Here is a 22,091-nt window from a genome sequence, read left to right as displayed (position 1 = left end):
CAAAATGGAAGTGAATACAATAAACCACTGGTGTTCAACCTTTACCCCAAAAGAATATAAGCACATAATGCTTATACCATACATATAAAATGTTTACCCTCTTTAGCAAGTAACAACAGTTTAAGCAAAAATCATCATGGATGCAGAAATAAATGCAAAATAATAATGCAAAGCCATGTTATCCTGAATGCTGAGTCCAACAGATACCTGCTAACTACATCTGAAACAAAACAAAACAAAACCAATCAAACAAAAAAAAAGCTTTCTTGTTTACAATGCTCAATCCTGATCTTAAGTAATGTATTAAATTTATATTCAGAAAGCAAGTACATACACAAAAGAAATCCACAAACATGCCGTACAACATCATCCTTGTGTGCAAAGACCTTACCCACCTCTTGACACACACTGGTAACACATGCTTATCTTGCCGTGCCATTATGTCGAACTGAATCTAACTCTAAATAGATCTGTAAGCAGTATAATTTGCATTAACTTCATTAAAACCCATATTTAATCATGGCAAACTATTACGAAACCACCTTAGTGACCTGCTTTCAGCTGCTTGATGAGTAGGACATCAACTAATACAGTGGCATGCACTATTAAATTATGCAACAAATAAATATTTCTGTCAAGCCTACTTGCAGCTACTGATTTAAAAGACACTTGGGACAGAGATCTCTTCTGCTTGAGTAAAGTATATTTTCCCATTTGAATTATCTGCAATCTAATGCCATGATGCCTGACAATTCTTGAGTTACAGAACTGTGTCTTTGAGGCTGCCCTTGCCAGGAAAGCTCTGTGAGTAGATCCGCACACTGTTTCTATACTCCTGCTCCTAAAAACAGCCACAGAAACCACGTAACATTTTCTTCTAGCAACGCTGTTCCTTCATCCTCTTCATAAGTATAAAAAGAACATATTATCTTTTTCTTGAATACAGGCCAGCACAGATGCTATAAATCACTCATGATAAGGCACATTAAAACTCCTTCAGTTCTATGTTCAACTAAAATCATCAGTAAAGAAAAATCAGGGTTGTTAGTTTTTTCCTCTAAAAAAGAAATGCAGCATTTGATCAGCTAGATATCAATCTCTCCTTTTCTCATTCTCAGTCTCCACACTATGTAATATCTTTTGTGTTAGTTCTTTTACTGTTAATTATCTTTAGTTCACTGGGGTTTTTTCAGTCATTTTCACCATTATCCTCGTCCTGTTTGGTGGCCCATGAGGGCTGTATGGATTGATTACTATATCAATATAATATTGATTATTTAAATGGCTATGAGCCTCCTTTTCACTTGTTTTTCACCGGTTCTTCATCGTGTTTGGTTTTTTTGTTTGTTTTCTTGTGGCACTAGTTTATATTGAAAAAAATCCCGACTCAAAGTCAAAAAATGAAGTTAACTTATTCAGTTACAATCTCAACTCATTGAATAATTTATGTGTCATTTATTATACTGTCAAAAAGAGGAGGCCTAGGAAAAATAATTGAACTGTACTTCAGAGTCACATGAGTTCTTGTGTTAGTCACAAACTATGCCTCTTTCACCCTTCTTGGGATATCTTAAGATAAACAAAAAAAAAATACTGTGGACCCAAAACCTGAAGATCACAGAATAAGCTAATGTGCACTATTCATAAATATTCTCTAAATCTTCAATATAACTAAATAAATTTGACCAGATTTTCTTCTTTCTCCAGAAAAACAGGTTTCTGAAAACTACTGTCTGAAGAAATGACTCAATGCAATGAAAATTACAGCTTCACTAGCAATCAGTCAGTTGGTAACCAAAGTAGGCTGCCCATTCTCTTACCTCTAAATTCTGCTGTCCAAGTGTTTTTAGGATACAAAAAAATATTATAGCATTTCAGATGCTTTAACTATAAAATTACAAAATAGGTCCATGAGCACTTTCTACTGCAAAAATGCAGTTGTTGAAAAAGTGGGCCTTAACAGTAAATATGACAGTTTAAAGCCATCGTAAAACAAAAGATTAAGGTGTGTTCTACAGACTTGTGATGGACACAAATAATAAACTAAACATATATTTTCCAAAAAAAAAAAAAAGGGATGTAGAGAACTTAAGTGGAATTTTGATAAAAAAACTGCAATTGTAATAAAGTTGGTTGTTACAAACTAATTCATGGTTTCACAGGAAAGACAGATATATTTTTCAATTAATTTAATCAAATGAAGCTACTACCATAACTTTATTGAATTCCTCTGTCTCTCTCTTAATGCCCATATAAATACTTTAAAATCGTCAGGATCATTTTAAGATGCCTGCTGTGCAGACCAGACTCCATATAAACTAATATGATTGGAAAATACATGTCTTTGCCTCAGTGGACAATGCACTAGCATCATTCATTAATATTTTCTGATTTTGGGTATTCAAAACGTACATTTTCTCTCTGAGGAAAAGATAAAACACCCAGCAACACAGCAGCAGAATTTAGTAGAAATTTTCTTTTTTTTTTTTTAATCTTCTGCTATGCTTTTTTCAAGGAGCCAATGCCAGTTTCCTCCACCAACTCGCCATGTATTTGCTTCATACCTCTTGAATCCAACCTAACTAAAGTTAAATCTGTCTGTTGATGCTCTAAATACAAAACGGTATTTGTGAAAAATTTGTCACAAAAGGCAAAAAATATCCAGTATACTAGAATTACGTGAAGCACATCCTCATTATCAGAATTGTGAAACTGAAAGTTCCTGTTATAAAATAATGCCGTTCTTGGTGCTACTGCAGAAAGCTCTTGGGAATTTTTATTCTTATTGCTGCTTTTTCTCCTGTACCAGAAGGTATTTCTTGTTCAGCAGGAGTGCACAGACCAGACCAAACCTTTAACTATCCTACTGCAACGCAGTCTCATCATTTTATTACGTGCTTGCTATAAAACACTGTGGTAAAAGAAAAGAGGGAATTTTGTGGATTGTTAACAGCCCTATCATTGCCTGAACTTGCTGGCATTGACTCCATTACTTCAAACCTACCCAAACCAGCCTTATAGGGCAATGCAACCACCCAACCTTATACCTATGAAGTACAGGGAATAAGAAAAATAGGACTAAATGTATATAAATTTTAACAGATTAGGTACATGAGCCTGTAAACTGAAGGGTTCATGACCTACTCACCAGATGATGGAGGCGTTGATTTTCTGGAACTAGGAACGATGTCACCCAAACTGGATGAAGAGTTTCCTCCTGATTTACTGGAGTAAAGCAACAAATTAGTTTGACGTTTCATAGCTTTCTCAGTGTTTATTCTAGTTTATTTATTACCTGCCTTCTAAATGAGCTACTAGCTGAGACAGAAACAGTATTTCGGCAGTGGTATAAAATATACATCTTATACAAAATCTGTGTACGTTTTGAGGACCGAGGAACTGCAAACATCAATCATGCTCCTTGTTCTGCTGTGCAACTTCATTCTGCTGCATATGCTCTTGCTACCTCATGATCTTAATGTGATCCAATTATTAATACAGCTACTGATACATAATTATTAATATTACTACTCATTACCAAGACTAATTCTTAAGCCAGTGAGCATATCTGTTTTCTTTAACAGAAGACTTATTGATAGCTCCCTAGTGAAACTGGTAGTGTGTTTGCCTAACATATTTTCATTTTTATTAAAGTACAAATTCTTTTGCTGTCTCAATACCAGGTAGCACTTAGGAAAAAAAAATTCTGTCAAATAAAGATAAAGCAGTCTAGGGTTTTGTCAAGTTCTGCTTTGTGAAAACCTATCCAAGTTCTGGAAATAAATCAATATTTTTAGTCATTTTATTTCAGTTACCATAACGAGAAAAGCACTGAAAACAATGTAAGAAAGGCTGTTTCACTCTTCAAATAATTCATGTGATAGTAGTAGTTTCCAGTTTCTCCATCTTAAAATATTAATAAGCACTAGGTAAATGCATTTGTGGCATAGGACAGTGTTATCTCCAGTGTGAAGTTCTGGAGAATGGAAGCCTTTACAATTTGGAAAGGGACCAAATCACTGTGTCAGATTTGGCTTTATCGGAAGTGTCACAAGAGGAATAAGGAACTTGATGTCCTCTTGCTGAGGACAGCACACTCATAGGAAAGGCATTTCACAGCTGGCGAATGCAGCTGAGCACTGCAGCATCCTGGTCTCCTCCTAGCGTAGACACGCTCTTCAAACCCTGCTGCCCTTCCTATTGAAGTAGCAAAGCCCTTCTGGCTTCCCAAATGTTTCCCAGATGTCTTCTCAATTCCAGCTCCATCCTGCTTAGATGTACTGGAAATATTTGTTTCCTATATACTCAAAGGGAAGCAAGTGGCATTTGCTTCCATATGTGTTAATGTTTACTGGAAAACTACTTTATTAAGAATTCTACAGTAAAGATGACATTATTATTATCTCGCAGTATCGTTTGATACATTTAGACACTGAATCTTTAATTTTATGTAATGATGGCTGCAGTCAGAGACAACAAACGACTGCACGTGAAACTTCCGTCATAAAATGCAGTATTCTTAAAAGCTGTATTTGTAGGCAATGAATTTAACAAGACTAAAAAATTTCTTCCCTAAGAACTAACTAACAGGCACTGGCTTCAGCTTATAAATAAATTCACCAACATTTTCTGTAATCTCTAAAATCAGCACTAAAAGTGTTTAGAAATTGCAAGATCGTGAAAACAAGTAACAAATGCTAAAGAATTTAGGGAGATCGATTTTTAAGTAAAAAATTGTGCTTGCACATAGTAAATGTACTAACTGCAACGTATATTTGCAAATATTTTATGAAAATAAAATGGAATAATAGCCATTGTAGGCCACCACAGACCACCAATCTAAATAGCTACTTTCTCTCTCAAATGGCAATGACATTAATTATATAAATAAATATTATATCCTTCACGGATTCAAAATGTTTGTAGCTGCCAATTACAAGACTTAAACAGAACTATAGCACACACAGCATTAACTTCCAAGTTGTATCACAGACAATGCTACTATTTTTAATGATTTGTTGTTATTACCTGGAGTAGAATTTTCCTTGTTTTGCCTTTTGTTCATGCTGCAGCCTCATGTTTTCTAGTTTGACTGGGCTTGGTATGAATCCTATTTCACAGCCTTCTTTTACCAACCGTCCTATCCACCAGTCATTATTAAATTTCTACAGATAAAAAAAAAAAAAAAAAAAGTAGTGTACTAAGAAATGGCTGTATTTGTGATAATTTTTTTATTATTTTTAATTTGCAGCTACACCATTTTATGTAATTCTTCCCTGCAGTTAATCACCATACTATGTTATTATGGCAATGAAGAATTGTGGTAATATTCAGAAATACATTAAAATAATTATACCTTGCGAATTATTAAAATGCTACAGTACTTAAGCAGAAACCTTCCTTCATAGACTTCATAATTCTCCCTGGCTGTTACTTCCACCCATTTCACCATCTTAATTTTTTTCTGCTTCACAGTCTTTTATCCTTATACATGAGAGCTGCTTTTGTTCTCCCTTGATGTTTCTCCTTGGTGGACACCAGAGATTTCTTCTGATCTGCTCCTACCCACTGCAACAATTTTTAAAGCTCTGTAATAATCTATTTTTCTTATTCCATTATATTCAGTTCTCTGTTTAAAATAAAAAATACTACTTCTCAAACTCCCCCGCTTCTCTGAACTCACTAAAATCTTCTGAAATATGACTACATTCCACGGCTTATATATGCTCTACTGCATACAGCTCATGTGATCTGCATCTTAAACATACAGTCATAGACCCACAAGGAACGGATATCTTTGGATAACTAAAAAAATGCACAATTCTACAAATGTGCAAGATAGTCCAATTAACTGAATTTCAGCTATATGAAATATGAGATAATGACTACTCTAATAATATTTATTCATACATGCACAGAGGGTTTGTTTGTTTGTTTTGCAGAGGTCTGTAGAGCAGAACTATTTGCTTTTTCCTTTATTATTTATTCACTGTTTTTGGATGAGAATAGGTCACTGCTACATATGGCCCCACATGGAATACTCTTAGGAGTTCCATGGGAATAACTACCGTCAAATATGAATTTTGGATAATTTGGATTATTTATGAAACTGTAAGAGAACATCTGAATGGAAAGAGAAGTTGCCTTCTTGAATCTGAAGCTACAAATGTAGATGTTATAGTGCATGTTTAATTATTTAATAAGTAGTTTTAACAAGTGTACAGTTAGGAGTAAAACATGTAAAATGTGTGGGCTCCCATAAAACGGAATTAATTTCACCAAGAATACACCGTTGGTGGATCAATGACATACAACCTAAATTGCAGTATTATCTTTCATTTTGGCTACTATGGAAATGTTGTGATGCTTGAAACCAACTTTAAGATATTTAGCTAACAAAAGGAGTAAAATAAATGCACTTTTAAGCTCATAAAATGTAAGGGGATCTATAACATTCATCCAACGGGATGCCTTTATGAGTAAGAATACCAACATTTAATAGGGAGCTAATCTGGAATAGCAGTTTCTCAAAGCTGTATTAGACTGAAACATATCATTAAAATCATAACCTTTCATTGCAAAATGCTAACTAAAGATATGCATGTGCATTTAAAATATCTTGTAGGATAATATAGGTGGAGGAAGATTTTAGCAATCAAGCCAATGGAGGTTGCCATTATATGGATTTGCTCTATGGTATACATGAAGTCTGCAGAAGTAGTATCATTAATTTGGTAAAAGGAAGAGATAGATACTTAAAAAACACCATTAAATTAAAATCTGGAATTTTTTCTTCATACAAAAATAAAAGCATGTGGAATTCACTCCTGCAAAGTCCCAAACCTAAAAGCTGTATCAGTATAATAAAAGGAGAATAAGATACTTTCATAAGTAAATAATACCACACATAATACTTTTTAATTTTAAAAAGCAATAGTGGAAATCTTGGTAGCAAGGTATCCAGCTCTCAAGGTGTTGGCTGGGGTGAGTGATTCTCTGTAATTGACCTGTGCACGGAGTGCCAAGGGAAACACAAATATGAATTAAATGCAAAACAGAATTATGGCCATGCATTAAAGCCCCAAAAGATTCAGGAGTGACTATGATGCAGTGGATGTTTCTTCAAGCAGGAAGGAATCCTTCATCTTTATAGGTACTGAGTTTTAATGAAGGTAATCTAATAATGAAAATAAATTTTGCTCATACTCAATCACCGCAGTACTTTTCACCATTGCCCATGTACATTTTGAACTGAGGTTTTTCTTGTTTGATCCCTCTCAGCAGCACAAATTGGAGAACACTCCTTGCAGATAAGAAGAGGACAGCATTGATCCAATACAGCATTACTATGCAAGCAAAAGTTATCGTAGATTAACTTAGATTTCTTTATTTCTAGCAACTAGTTAGGTATAAAATATAAAAGCAACACTGCATTTTATAGTCAAATATGTTCTTTTACTTTTCATCTGCATAAATAATTACATTTTGGACATTTCAGTTCTCCCAGCATTAACTATAGGGAGCACCAAAATTACTGCAGGAGCAATATCTGGTGGGATACAGAAGCCTGGAGAGCGAGCAGGGCATGGCCACGGAAAAGGGAGGGGGAGGACACAGCTATGTAGGGAAGGGCCGCTCCTCGGAGGACCCTCCTGAAGAGGTTTGACCTGCCCGGACGCAACAGCTGCTGCCAAACTTAGGACCAGCAAGTCCAAGTCAGACTCCTTGGGGGTCCCTTCCCACCTCTCCATCCCAGCGGTGCACCTGGCCTGGGCTCAGGGTCCCTTCTACAACCCAGCTCTGGCCTAGCACCACTAGACAGTCAACTTTCCTTAACTGCTTAGGGAGAAACCCAGATATTTTTAAAGGCAATTAACACAGAGTGGCTGTTCTATTCCATCTGAAGCTGCAAGAACAACAGCATTTTAATGTATATTTCCATTCCTTAGCGCTACATGCAGCCACAGACAATATAACAACTCAGCTGAGCTAAGTTTCCTTTTAAGGCATTTCTGGAGATCCAGAAAAGTTCAGGAAACTTTTTCATCCTCATTATCTTCCATGTATATTTACATCTGAGTCTAAGTTGTGCTGTGAGGAAAAAAGCATAAATTATAACAGAAAATCTGCTAGCACTGTGTTTCTGTTCATATGGAAACAGGGGAAAGACTTGATGTGAAGTCTGAGATTACCAGCTCTTTCGAAATGCAAGTGGAATAGATGACCATACAAAATCATTTAATCTAACCAAACTGAGCTGTATTTTCCAGGGCTTCCAGATTCACCAGAAAATGCTGATGGTTTTCTATTGCCAGGACTCTGTGCCTGCTCATCCCTACTTTTGTCACAAGGCAAAGCAGAGCAATTCTTTTGCACTATCATCTTCACTATATACACTTTGACTCCAAATTATCCCTTTTTTTTTTTGGTGTTTTATATATAAGGAAAATTATGATCATTAGTCATCAGTATAAAGGCACTAAAAGTCCATTTCTTGTGTTCCCTTAGTCTCTGTCCACCTGTATTTCCCCCTGTGTATTAGGAATGTTTCTTGTTTCCGCAAAGCACCTGTACTAGCAGAATCATTGTGCATCACCAATCATAACTACTGAAGGATTTTTCAATAATAATAAAATAATAATAAAATGGGGAAAAGTTATAATTTCAAATGCATGGCTAAGTTGCTCTCATCCTTAAGCTAACTTTCTAGTTCTTCTGCTATAAATTTCCATTTCCAGATGGACCATTTTGTGAAAAAACACAATGGAATATGACCAGAAGCTGGGAAATCTCGTAAAATGAAGGAATCACATAAAATGAGGGAATTCATAAGGGAGCAGCGGGCTGCTAAGGAAGGCCTGTATGGGAAAGTTAGCAAGTTATTTGCTTTGGACTATCTTGCAAGGGGCAGAGAAAGAACAAGAATTTAGGTGTTTGAAACTGTAAAACTTGAAAATTTTCAAAGCAACACTACAGGAAAAGAAAACCAATGCAGCAAATGCAAAGCACCTTTTTTTGACAGTTGCTATGTGCACCTTGAAAGTTATCATGTCAGTTCTTCAGTATGAAACTGTTAACAACAAAATATTGTCTATGCCAGGGAAGTAACTTCAGTGGAAAAAAAAGAGACCTAAGGATTTTGGGGTTTTTTGAGATTAAGTCACACAAATAAAAGAGAATCAACCCTTGGCTGCTAAATCACAATGAAACCTCAGAGTGCTAGAATGGTAAAACCCACAGATACTACATCTTTGAATACGCAGATGAGGATTTTTAAAGCTCCAAATAAGTGACAGTTACTAGAGAAGAAAAGCTCTTGATTTCCAAACTTCATTAATTTGATTGTAAGAAATTTGTGCCATTGCTTTTATGAGAATAGTGTTTCAAAGAACATTCAATTTCTTATATGCAGTTACCTTATTTATATAACATTTGTGCAATGCTTTGACCATGTGAAGCATTCTTTGACATTAAGAAATAGTAGCACTATTACTCAAATAGACCCTTAAAGTGAGATTCATTTACTCCTTTAGTTTTACTTACTTCTTTAACATGAAGAAAATCTTTAGCCTCAAATGAGATGGCCATGCCTGGGACTGGAACATCGTCATCGTGAGCTGCACTATACCCAACATTTGTCCGAACTGCAAATGCAACAGGTTTTGTCTGCAAAAGAAAAGATAAACAGCATGAAGATTTCCCTTGCAAATACACAGAGAGGATGATTTCTGCAAATTATCTTTTTTAAATCATAACAATTACAAAGAACACTCAAAACATCCATGTAAAACATTATGAAGCCTCACTTTTACTTACCTCAGTTATTTAGTATCAACACATTTGACAGAATACAAGATTTTTACCTAGCTACTAGTGTTCTGAATTAATTTGGGATAAGTCAAATCAGTAATCATAAAACAGGTGGCAACCCGTATACTATGCTGAGTTACAATGGCATTGCACAGCAGATCTTCCTTTGGCTAAGATTTATTAGAGATTTCTAACCACAGTTCAGTACTGAGGTGGTCACGCCTCACGCTTGTGTTGCAGTATTTTTAAGAGGTGCGCTTGAATTTCATGGAGTGTTTTATCCTGCTTTCATGGCAATTACTGGACCCCTGTCAAATTCAGAAAGGAATGAGAACAAGGGAATCAGATTTCACGTTATGAGCACTTGAAGTTTAAGTTGCAATGGTTTACTATGCTTTGCTAATAAACAAAGAGATATAATATAAATTTGTATAATAGTAAGAATTTAAGTATACCATTTCAAAGTAATGAAATTCAAACATGGTATAATGGCCAAACCTATTGTAATTTGCCTCCACTGCCTATGGAAAGAAGATTTAAAAGAAGAATGAAGCACTTTTTCAGGCATTCATATTCAAACCTGAGATCTCAACATTGGCACTAAGCAGTTACCTAAGCCTGGATGGACATAAAAATTAAGTACATCCTCTCTGGCTGAGCTGAAAGTCCCTATGCACTTGCAGTTCTGCTGCCATGCTTGCTCAGAGCTACCTCGTGCTATGAAGGAGCACGTGCCAGCCCCCACCTAGTCTTCAGGGAAATTACAAATTAGGAGGAGTGGTGCCAGCAGCTGCCAGTGACCTCTGAGCAAGACATCTCAGTGCAGAGCCATTCTGAGAGTGCAGTAATGTGCCCTCAGATCATCAGGTTGTTACCGAATACAAGCCACAGAGATTTGCTGGTTCCCCTAATTCATACTATAACTCATAGCAGTAATTGGTATCGGTGAGTTACAGGATTTTCACAAGTTTTATTTTCAAGAAGCAGTTGCAAGAAGAGTCAGTGGCTGCAGTGGCTCCACAGCTGCCCTTCAGCCTCCTGCACAGCTTCTCCTTCCAAGCCTCACCAGTGCTGAACACCTTCCTGCACAGGCACAGTTAAGCAGGTAGTAGAAGCTGCCATCCAGCTCAGCCCAGCCTATAGCTACAGAGGGCTTCCTTTTATCAGAGGTACAATCAGAATACAGGAGTTCTATTTTATTCTATGCCAAACAACACCTTGAGCTTGCTCTCCTAACAGAGGATATCACACCATATTCCTGGGACTCACTGTTGTCCTACCCCAGGCTAAATTATTAGCCCCCCCCAAAATCCTCCACACTGCTCTTCTGATCTAATCTGAAGGTCCTATACATCACGGTTGGTAAAATATTTTTAAAGATGTGAACTGAGTCTCAGAGGTGCTCACAAGTGATTGAGGAAGGCGTGACATAACTTTTCATCTTAAAATACACTAAAACTTCTACCAAACAATTTTAGCTTTATTTGTTGCTATCCATCATCACTTTGGCTTGGCTAAAAATATGGTATTTTACTGAGATGACAAGCAAAAAAATATATATCCTTTTCTACATAAGGAACTGCTTCCATTTATTCTTGAAAAAGAGGATATGAAAATGCATCCCCTACTTCATGACAGCAAACCTGAATACCTGAAATCAAAAATCGTGCTATATTTTTCTGACTACCAAAAATCCCTGCCTGCTCCATCCAGGACTACTCTGACAACTTGCATAGTGCTAGAGGAGAGAAATCTGCCACGTTAAAATACATGATAAAATAATGAGGGAGATATATTAATTCTAAAGACAATATCATGCCACCTGGCCTGGAAAGGACAGTTGGAAATAAAGGGAGAGAAGGTTCCCTGTTGTTTAATTTACGTTTAATGTGCTGTAAAAGCCACAGGGTTCCAATAAAGCAGATTTTAAAACTCCTTAAATAGGCCTGTTTTTGAATGAACCACCACAGTCAAACAATTTACATCTAAGTGCACATTCTAGGAAGGCTTTTTAATTTAGAAGGAGAAACAATAAGCCCTTTCATAACAGTGGGGTCAAGATAGTCTCTGTGTCCAGAAGTGAGACAGGCAGTTTCAATGGAAATAAATTTTGGAAGGGGATTGCAGAATGGGCTTCATGTTTATGTGGTATTATGGAACTAAATATGTATTTGTACAAAGAGATGATCAATAAATTATCAGAAAAGGACTTCACCCTATCTGTTCTTCTTCTGGAATTAGTGGAAAAATCTTAAGGATCTTAAGAAAGGTTGGGTAGAACGGCTCTAAAGACTAAAACTGTTACCATTTAAACAGGCACTTATTTAAACTGGAAAGCCTATGGCAGACTAAAAAATTAAATACAGCTGAATATAGTTACGGGTTGAAATAACAAATCCCGAGTCCAGTGTCTTTCTTGGTGTTTAGCTACAATTAGAATATTGCAAATAGTTGACTGCTTTTCTTTCCAGGTCACCTGTTCTAGAAAAAAAATAATAAACTAACAAATTAGAGTACTATGTGAAATGCAATTATAAAATAGACAGTAATTTTTAAAGTGTCTGTTTTCTTTCAACGGGGAAAATCCTATTGCTGTTGGAACATGTTGGAGATGTCACTCAATAGATATAGGTTATATAAACAACTTGATTATATTTGCACTGTGCAACAGAAAAAAGTTCAAATCAGAAATAATATTTAAAAAATACACAGACACAACTGATAAGTGGATCAAATTAATCCATTAACAGGAAAAATAAGTAGAAAAATATGTATAACGAGAGAATCGGTTTAGATGAGTTTACTAGATGTTCTTATTAGCTACCATCTTACGGTAGAAAATGACAGCCACAATTTTTTTTATATATATAAAAAACACAATCAAAACCCAATAGCTGGCTTAACTCATTGTGTTGGGCATCTTTCTCATACCCTGAACTCTTGCAGTGTGCTGCAAAAGGAGTTTAGGCCCCTAACACAAATTTCTGGACTCCAGTATGAGAAAGGTATGTAAATGCTAGGCACACATGTCCCTTAAAAAGCCCTTAATAAGTTCACCCTGTCATGACACAGATGAGCTGTTAGAAGGGCATCGAGATGTGATTATGCATTCACGATTACACTTCTGAAAATGGGCATTTATGAGAATGATCATCCAAAAAATAAAATTTGGTGATCCCTCCACATCAATTTAAAAACCTTGCAGTGTTGATGCAACACAGGTATGTCCACTTCCTAGCAGCTCAAATTCATATCTTATTCAACTCTTCTACAATTCTCTCAGTTGTTACTAGCACTCACTTACCCTACATAAAAGATAGCTAACTATTACAGAACTAGGCACGCCACAAAGAAAAAAAGTTGTCACACAGGCACAGAATTCAGTGGTATCATGTACCTTCCTTAAAAATAAAAGATAACAAATTACTGGGGTTTAATACCCCACAACTTTCCTGAATTTAAAAATTACAGACTAACAGAGTTGATGCTTTCTATGCTATTACTCATTTCAATACTGAAAATGCAGATATGAATAAGCATTAAATTGTCAAATCTGCTAAATAATACTTCATCATTAAATAGTACAGCATGGAATAAATAATTCATCGTTATTTAGAATTATCTTTTTGTAAAGCATAGTAAACTGTCATTGTAGAAATGTATCTCAGAACAAGAATGGTAATATTAAGGAACAATCTTTACCAAACACTAATGGGGGGATAATATGCTTGCTTATCCATTCTCACATTTGCAATATCCTCTAGTGAATATAACAAATGCTCAACAGAGTATTGTGACTTACTCGTAATAGTATCAGTGGATGAAAGACTTTAGGCTGACTAAAGACTTTAAAATCTCTGCTGCATTGCAACAGACAGACATCTTCAGCAAGTTTATGTCCTTGACATACTTCTTAGAAGTGATCTAAAATTCCTATAAGAGGGTGACACCTGACTACCCAAGAAAAAGAGAAAAATGGAAACTACTCCAGTACTGTCTTAACAGGAAAGACAAGTAGCAGGTAAAAAATTCTCTGTCATTTTCTGCTATCAAAAAAATTAATATAAAAACTCTGAGTAGAAAAACAAAGCAGAACATTGAACTACAGATATTCACAGAAACGGAATGTCCCATTTTAGATACTTGTCATACTGGTAGAAAGGGAGATTGAATTACCACGGGATTAGGCTACAATAATTCTTCTAATTGAATATTTAAAACTAATTAATTTATAAAAGTTAAATGCTAGTCTTTTTACATAAATACATAATTCTGCAAGTTTCATAGAACTGTCAAATTAACTACTTTTTCTTTTCTTGAACTACATTGTCTTGAACTAAAAAAATCCAGTTGTTATGTAATTAGGGCCTTATGTAAAAAAAAAAATCTTTTTTTTTTTAACATATGCATATGTATATTTAAAAATATATCTAGCTTTTGTTTACATATTCTACAGTTCTAAAATTAGACTGGGTCAAAACGGTTAAGCACTTTCTGTTCATTCTCTAAATCTCCATGAAAATGTGATGGCAGTTAAGCATTCAGTTAATCCACAGGGTGGACCTCAAGGACAGATGCTCCCAGATGTTAAACAGTTTATCATTTCATCTCTCTCAAGAGAAACAACATAGCTTGAAAAAGTCCACTTATCTTCAGAATGAACATTTCCACCTTGTTTTTCTTTTTTCCCCTTGTAAAAACACAACAGACGGAATAACCCCACAAGGAGAACCATAACCAGACCATGAACATTACCATCATCTGTACCACTAGGGCAGCAGGGAACACAGTCTGGAGTGGGGTTCTTCATGAATCAATTTCAGCTTCTGATCTAAACTGAGAATACAAATCAACAAAAACATATTCACCAACTGTTAAACCAACTTTGGCTGTAGGCTTTTGGTAACAAACATAAATTAAAGTGGGACTAGACAGACCTTACTTAATTTTCTCCTTTTCCATCTGGATCTCACTTCTTCCTTTTGGTTCACAAGTTAATATTCACTTTATACATCTTCAAGCCAACCCTCATTACTAAGGCAATACTAGTTACAGTATTATTATACCCTGCTACTTATATTCCCTTACTCTTGTTTTATGACTAACTTGTATTCAATGCATACATGAGCATTTGCACATTCTATCTGTCTCAGTCAATTTGTTAGTTTAAATAAGTTTGCACCTGCTTGGCTGAATTTGTATTCGAGAAATATTTCACCCAATAACAGAACAAAATAAAAATCTGTTTTCTAGTAATGCACTTAAAACATGACAGGACCCTTTTTTTCCTATAACTCATTTCAGACTTTTTATGCTGTGCCATAAACCCAGTGGATGCAGCCTCTGGGGATCCCAGCCAATGAGGCAAATTTTCTGACATAGAATTTGCTCATAGAACAGGTCATCTCCCTCACGGACACTAATTTTGGAAATGTTGCTTGATAATCAAGGTATCTCTATTCCCCATTCACTACCAGACCGTAGAAAAACAGATTAGAGCATTCTCCAAACCACTTTCATTTACACCTGAGGCTGTCCCACGTGAAGCAACGACTCTAGGGCTACAGAAATACAAGCAAGGCTGAAGGCTGCCTTTACTTTCTTCAGCAGTAGGTGATGAGGATCTAGGGTCTCTGATCCATCTAATTTCTCACTCCATTACATCATTCCCACAGCAGAGGTACACTGCATTTACACCAGCTTACATGAAACCAGAATGCTGATCAGAATGCATCTTTTATGAAGGCAACATCAGCTAAGTCAAGAACTGACTCAGAAAATGACTCTAGTTATCATTTTGACAAAGTGCTTGTCAAAGTTGGCATCTCTGTTAAAGTTTGGAAAATTTGTCTCAAAGCAAGTCTCCTCCCTCAGTATTTCTACATAATGCTAAGCGTCTTTCATCATATCCACTTTTCACAGATGCCTGTAACCTTATCCTGAAAGCAAGGAATTATTTTTCTTTTGGGTAATGAATATAATGCTTCTCTCTCGAAACACTACCAGGTTTGCACTCATGAAAATTTAAACCACCACACAATTTTTTTCAGCTGAGGAAAGGTGATACTACTACTGAACTTTTCATTAGTAGTCTTGGTAGGGAGTAAATATGTCAAATGATGACCTACATTTGGCGCTATTTCCACAGAGTGTTTGGGCCATAAGCAATATTAATATCCCACATAGGACAAAGATCAATAGCAGTGTGATGGCCTGATAACTGCAGTCTTAAAACATGTCACTTTATTTTGCCTGCTGTTGACTGAGAGTTAAATATATAAAGCAAAAGCATTTCAAAACCCAGATGTTTTACAGAATTACATGATTTTCATTATTATTTTAAAGTTTGCAATGTTATGAAATATATACTGTCACAAAAGCAGCTCAAGAACAGAAAAATAAACAAAAATAATAAAAGAACTTTCTTACTTTAGTTTTTTATTTTGTACACTAATTTATACATCTGTTACACAAGAAACAAAAATCAAACCCACCTGAGTACACAAACAATTCATGGGAAATTTACATCCTAAATACTGATTATTGCTGGAGCCTCATTATAGGTAAGTAATTGTCCAGTCTCTAAAAATAGCATCTGCTCAGCAGTCTCATCGCTAAGGAAGCAATGACAATTCACGGATGTCCCAATAGAAAATTAGAGTATACCTGCTGTCACTAAAAGTAGCGATCAATAATATGACTTCCCAGCAAAGATCAGGCCTTCTTTTATTGGCGTGGGTGTAAGTATCAAACAAGTCTGGGAGCAAGACAGAACCACAGAATAATTGAGGTTGAAAGAGGTCTCCAGAGTCACGCAGTCCAACCCCTGCCCAAAGCAGGTCTGGTTAGATCAGGCTGCTCAGGGCTGCGTCCAGGTGAGTCTTGAGCACCTCCAAGGACAGGCACCACAGTCTCTCTGTGCATCCTGCTCCAGTATTTGACCACTCTCATGGTAAAAAAAAATACAGGAACTATGGTTCACTCATATATCTATGAGTGAGGGACATAAAAATCAATAATGGACAACAAATACTGGATTTTATACTCCAGTACAAGGAAAATGAAGTGTTATTACAAATGGATATCACCAATATCCAGCTTTAATTGTATGTGGTCTAAAACGTTTTTTTTTTTAACCACTAGGTTGGGGGTTTTGTGTGTGTGTGATATACTATTATTTCAGGTTAAGATAGCAGTTGTATTACTTTCCTACAGCAGATAGCACTGTCCTCATAACCACCTAATGCCCGAGGCTCAAGTCCTGGATTAGTGCCTGCCTGTGCAAGGTGTTGTACTCAGCACTTCCAACAAAGTGAAGGAGCTGAAAAACAAAACTACAGTGGGAGAAAAAAATGCAATAAAATTGTAGTTAATAAGTAGCAGCCTGAGTACAACAATGGTATAATGAGATTCAAACTCGTCTGAATTATTAAGGATTATGATAGCATGGATTTGGGAGAGAAGTGGTCAGCCAGAACATGTAGTTCTGGAGCCAAACTTCATTACTGACTCAGGCACTGAGAAATTATTTGATCTGAGTACCTTTTACCATCTGTTTCTGAAACTAAGGCAATGTGAACTATGCCCAGCCATTACCAGTGCTTGCACTGCTACCTTACAAAGGGTTGGCTCACCAAATTCTTGCCTAGGGAACATAGAACCATAGAATCGTCAAGGTTGGAAAAGACCCTTAAGATCATCGAGTCCAACCGTTAACCTATCACTGCCAAGTCCATCTATACCATGTCTTCGAGCACCGTGTCTCACAACCGCTGCTCTCCAGCGCCTGACAAAAACGTGCACCCTCCTGCAAGAGCAGCCAGCAAGGAGACATGCCCATTACACAAGCCACCCCCGCAATCAGCCTTCCTCTTGGACTCTCTAAGCAGGCTGTAAGTGTCCCTGCATGGAAACTCAGCTATTAAAGTTTACGTGTGATTTTCCTTAGGATCGAGGCCGATTGGTGAAATTCACTGAGGAAATCTCTGAATCTTTCCAGTTCCTTGGTATCCCTGCGACAGCAATGCCTGCTCTCAATCTTAAAGAAAAGAAGGAAAATTGAACACATCCCGCTGGTACAAAAGAGAGTCTGCCAGATCCATTTTTTCTTAACAATAGGTAGGCTTAAGAGAATTTTTTTTTTGTACTCTCGTACTCTCTAGAGATACTTCTGTTACTATTTTAGCTCATCTTCACATACAGCTTGAAAGTCATGCTTCCTACTTCCTTTTACGAAATCAGATTTGAACAGAGTCACCGATGTCGGTTTACATTCAGCTCAGGAGGCAGCAAAGACTGAAATAGCTTTAGTGACGCACACAGAGCTTTCTCATATGAGCAGGGTCTCTTTTTATTAGAGCATAATGCCAAAACTCATCGCTGGCCGTGTGTTGTCTGCATGCAAGTGTGCCAGAAAGGTGGCTCTTCGGTACCACCCACTAGGGGAGTTAACAGGAACAACTGGAACCGGCACAGCTGAAGAAGTCTGTTTGTGCTTACTGAAAACATGCTTATTCTGGCAGCCAAAGCCAGCAGATGAAAACTGTCATTTGCACTAAAAATACTGTGCTGGGATTTCAAGTTCTTTTTTTCAATGTCACAAGTGAGGACATTTTATGCTTATGAGACATTTTAAGCTTATGAGACAGCATTTTAGTAGATCTTAGCTCTTTGGCTAAATTGAGGTTCACATAAAGAAAAGATCTGCAGTAACATTTTCAGGCTATTCACAAACAAAAATTCTCAAGGAAAAGCATAAATCTGTGACACAGCAAGCTAAAGTAAACACTAAATAAATCAACAATGCAATGGTTGGTTAAAAATGTAGATACTATTATCAAAAGCTCCAGAAAAAAAGCTATATAATTGAAAATGTTTCTTAATTCAGTATTATGCATGCTAGTTTTATTGCTAGTTCCACTATTTAAACAATATTGCACTTCATTTTTTCAATTGGATCAGAAAGTCTCTAATGACTGCTAGAGCCAAAGGTTAATGTTGTTAAAATGTTTCACTCTTACATAATATGTTAAGCATGTGTTTTTTAAGAAACTATGCTGAAAAATTCTTCCTTTATTAGAAGCATACATTTTGTAGCTAGACTGCTCTATTTCCAGGACTTCTATGAATATATATTCCAAGGATGATATTTTAGAGTTTGAAAAGTCCAATGTTATATTAGCTCTTAACTAATATGCTGAACAAAAACTGAGAAGTTATTTCAGTACATGGTAAACACTACATCTCATTCAATGTGCCTGCTCCTTTCACGTGATTACATTTTATGGCCAAAGCTTATGTTATCCGAGTCTTCAACTGAGTACCTATTGTTTCTGTAGTTCTTGCGCTATCTGAGATACTTCTCATATATAAATTCAAATGGAATCTCTACTGCAAATCTCCTTGACAGCCTAGATACAGATTACAGAAATTATAACAGATAGCACATACATTTAAAGCTGTGGAAAAAGAACATTTATTAAAGTTGAAAGTTATACATCCCAGACTTAGGAAAAGTAAAAATGGAAGTACCTTTAAATTAGGGGAAGATTAGTCTCTTTAACTTAGCCCTCATTATGTACAGTATTACGGTACAACTATTAACCTCATAATCATATATTGTCCCCCATCCCAGTACTATATCTTACTTGCATGCGGGATGGATCTCCTCTTGGGATAGATCAAGAATGTATGAAACACAAGGAGCTAACTATAGTATCCTATACTCCTCCGATGGATTAACTTTTGTCATCAAAAAGTTAGGATCACCCAGTTCAACAGAGAAAGGCAAGCAGTTTCTAAGGGATGATTTCTCTCTTTTAAAATGGCATGAATCACCTTTTGCCTCTCTCTCTCCCCCAAGCAGGGAACTAAAGCACCGATCCCTAGTTACCCAGGCATACCAAATCCTACCCACAACTCAGTGCCTTGAATGAAAGGTTTCTTAAATTTGACACTGAACATTAATGGAAACTTTTGATCTGAATCTGTGACTTAGATTCCCGGCTGCGATACTGTAAAGATAAATCAATGCTCACACAGCATTCAGATAGCTTCTGCATAAGGCCCTACAAAAACAAGAAATCATTAGACAAGTGAATACTTCTTTCTTCTTAATATGCAATAAATACACCACTGGGAAAGAAAGAGAACAAGAAAGGGGAAACAAAATAATCAAGAGCTACTTGTTAAATATAATCAGAGTACACAGTAAAGACTATAGAATTATATACCTGCACAGGAAGGGAAGTTAAGCTAGCACAAACCACCTTACCTCTTTCATTTTCAAGCTTTGGAGCACCTGATATTGTATATTTAGTTTGGGTTTTTTTTTTTCGTTTAATTCTGTGTGTGTATGTGCAATTTTCTATGTTTAAATAAAACAGGAAAAAGATCCCTTAAGTAATAAATTTCTAGTGTCATGTTGACATTTTCATACACCATCAGTATAACTGAAATCTTTATATCCACTGCCAAAAACTCCTTGCAACTTCAACTTCAGAATTAACAGATTGCAAATGGTTTAATATTCTGTAAGAGGAATAGCACTAGAGTTGATGAACACTTTGGCTGTGCTCTTCTCAAATATTTGCTGAAAGAAGAACTGTGAGACTTGGGAACTAGAACTATTTAAAGCAAAGCTAATCAGAAATGTAGCTTTATCTGAAATTTTTCTTTTTTTTTTTTTAAATAAAATTTACCTGAAGCCGATACAAAACATATAAAATATTAGGCCAAATATCCTAATTTTGGCAGAATGACAAACAAAAGAAGAATAAATTCTATGTCACTAACTTCATCTGTTATAATCCTCCTGTATCTATTGTAATCCTCCTTTTGCCCTTTGGGCAAAAATGCACATCTTGAGTCCTCAGCCTGGCCATCACTGTGGCTGTGCACATCTGGGAGACCAGTGAGTGCTTACCCCTTCCCCGTCCCTTTGCATGGAAGAGTTCCCAGGTTTAGCACCAGCAGAGCTGCCTTTGCACTGCAGTTATCCTGCCCTGTTATACGAAGAGTCGTGGCCTTGCCCATATGTTCTGGAGATCCCTTTTGCCAGAAAAAATCCTCCAAAGATTTAGAATTAAGTTAGAGCAGTGCTAGGGCTTCTCTGACACAAGCCAGGAACCAGGCAGAATCATGCAGGGGAGAAGCCAACATAAGAGTGGCTAAAAGCCAGGCTTTGGGCCATTCTTTGAGCCATGCCAAGAGCAGCCCATAATCAGGGCCTAAAGATTTATGAGAGTTCTCATCCTGTTCCTGCCCAGAACCACTCTCTCACAGTAACACTCCTCTAGAAACAGAATTAATTCTCGTTAATATTTCCTAATATTCTTATTTACTTTTCCTTAAGACATCTCATTTGGATTCCTTGCTCCGAGCACAAGATAAAACAGGTTTCCTGGTGGGTGTATGAGATGCAAGAGTGAAGTGCTGCGATGATGATATCCTTACAGAATATATTATACAGCTGGTGCACAGCTAGTCATCTAGCCAGCAGATGAAACACAAGCTGGCAATAAACCTTACTCTTATTATAGCCGTAGAACTGCTAAGGTTTAATTCTAGGTTGGATGCAGCAAGCGTTATTACAAAAGCATGAAATAAAATGACACAGAACTGTAACAATTTTCTCTTTGTAAGGAAAAGAGACACGGCATCAAAATGCAAAGCAGCAGTAAGAATTCTAATTTGGGTTTCTAGACATTTTTAATTTACTCTATTTTCTTTGGCTAAGTGGACTGAATTTTCTGTGGGTATGCAGGGACATAGTTCCTTAGGCTGAACCAAAGCAAGCGGAGCAGCCCAGGCTCAGTCTTACCAGGGAATCAACCTGAGCAAGACCATCCCCTGTATGATACAGCTGTCTATCTATGCACAGTTGTTTTATCCACAGACAATAGGTATTACACATACTAGCATCTTATTCATAAGCAGCTGTCATTTACACGCTCAACATTACACAGGCTTTTATGTGTCTTCACCTGTTGTTGCAACAGGTTCTCCTGGGAAATGAGTGCCACTGGCATGAGAACCAGCCATTCTCCCCTCCAACCCCCAAACTGTCTTGCCCTTTATTTTGTAGGGCTTAGTTTATATCTGAGAAACACAAAATTTAGTTTCTTTCTCATTGCCACATACTGTAGAGGGGAGAACAATCAGAGGAGGATAAGGATGCTCATCAAGGGACCCCATCACTTCTTTCTCTAACTGGTCAATGGGGGTCTCCCCTTATCTTTTTTCCCCTCTCTTTCTCTCCCCTGTTTTTTCCTTATTTTTCC

At 36.6% G+C, this 22,091-nt stretch overlaps 1 protein-coding gene across 7 annotated transcripts in view; it reads right to left on the bottom strand.

Annotated features, from left to right (window-relative positions):
• The window catches only part of CACNB2 (calcium voltage-gated channel auxiliary subunit beta 2), a gene marked incomplete at its 5' end in the record, with an annotated part of 257,642 nt that overhangs the window by 30,642 nt on the left and 204,909 nt on the right, over positions 1-22,091 (bottom strand). For all 7 annotated transcript variants that reach the window (XM_082326353.1, XM_082326357.1, XM_082326356.1 and 4 more), the window contains 3 exons: positions 3,149-3,225; positions 5,029-5,165; positions 9,544-9,666. In XM_082326353.1, coding sequence (XP_082182479.1) covers positions 3,149-3,225; positions 5,029-5,165; positions 9,544-9,666 — 337 coding nt within the window. The remainder of the gene's footprint in view (positions 1-3,148; positions 3,226-5,028; positions 5,166-9,543; positions 9,667-22,091) is intronic.

This window comes from Platalea leucorodia (genome assembly GCF_965183815.1).
Source record: "Platalea leucorodia genome assembly, chromosome: 1".
In the NCBI taxonomy this organism is placed as follows: Eukaryota; Metazoa; Chordata; class Aves; order Pelecaniformes; family Threskiornithidae; genus Platalea; species Platalea leucorodia.
The sequence above is the reverse complement of the archived record's forward strand: the minus strand, read 5'-3'. Positions and strand labels throughout refer to the sequence as shown.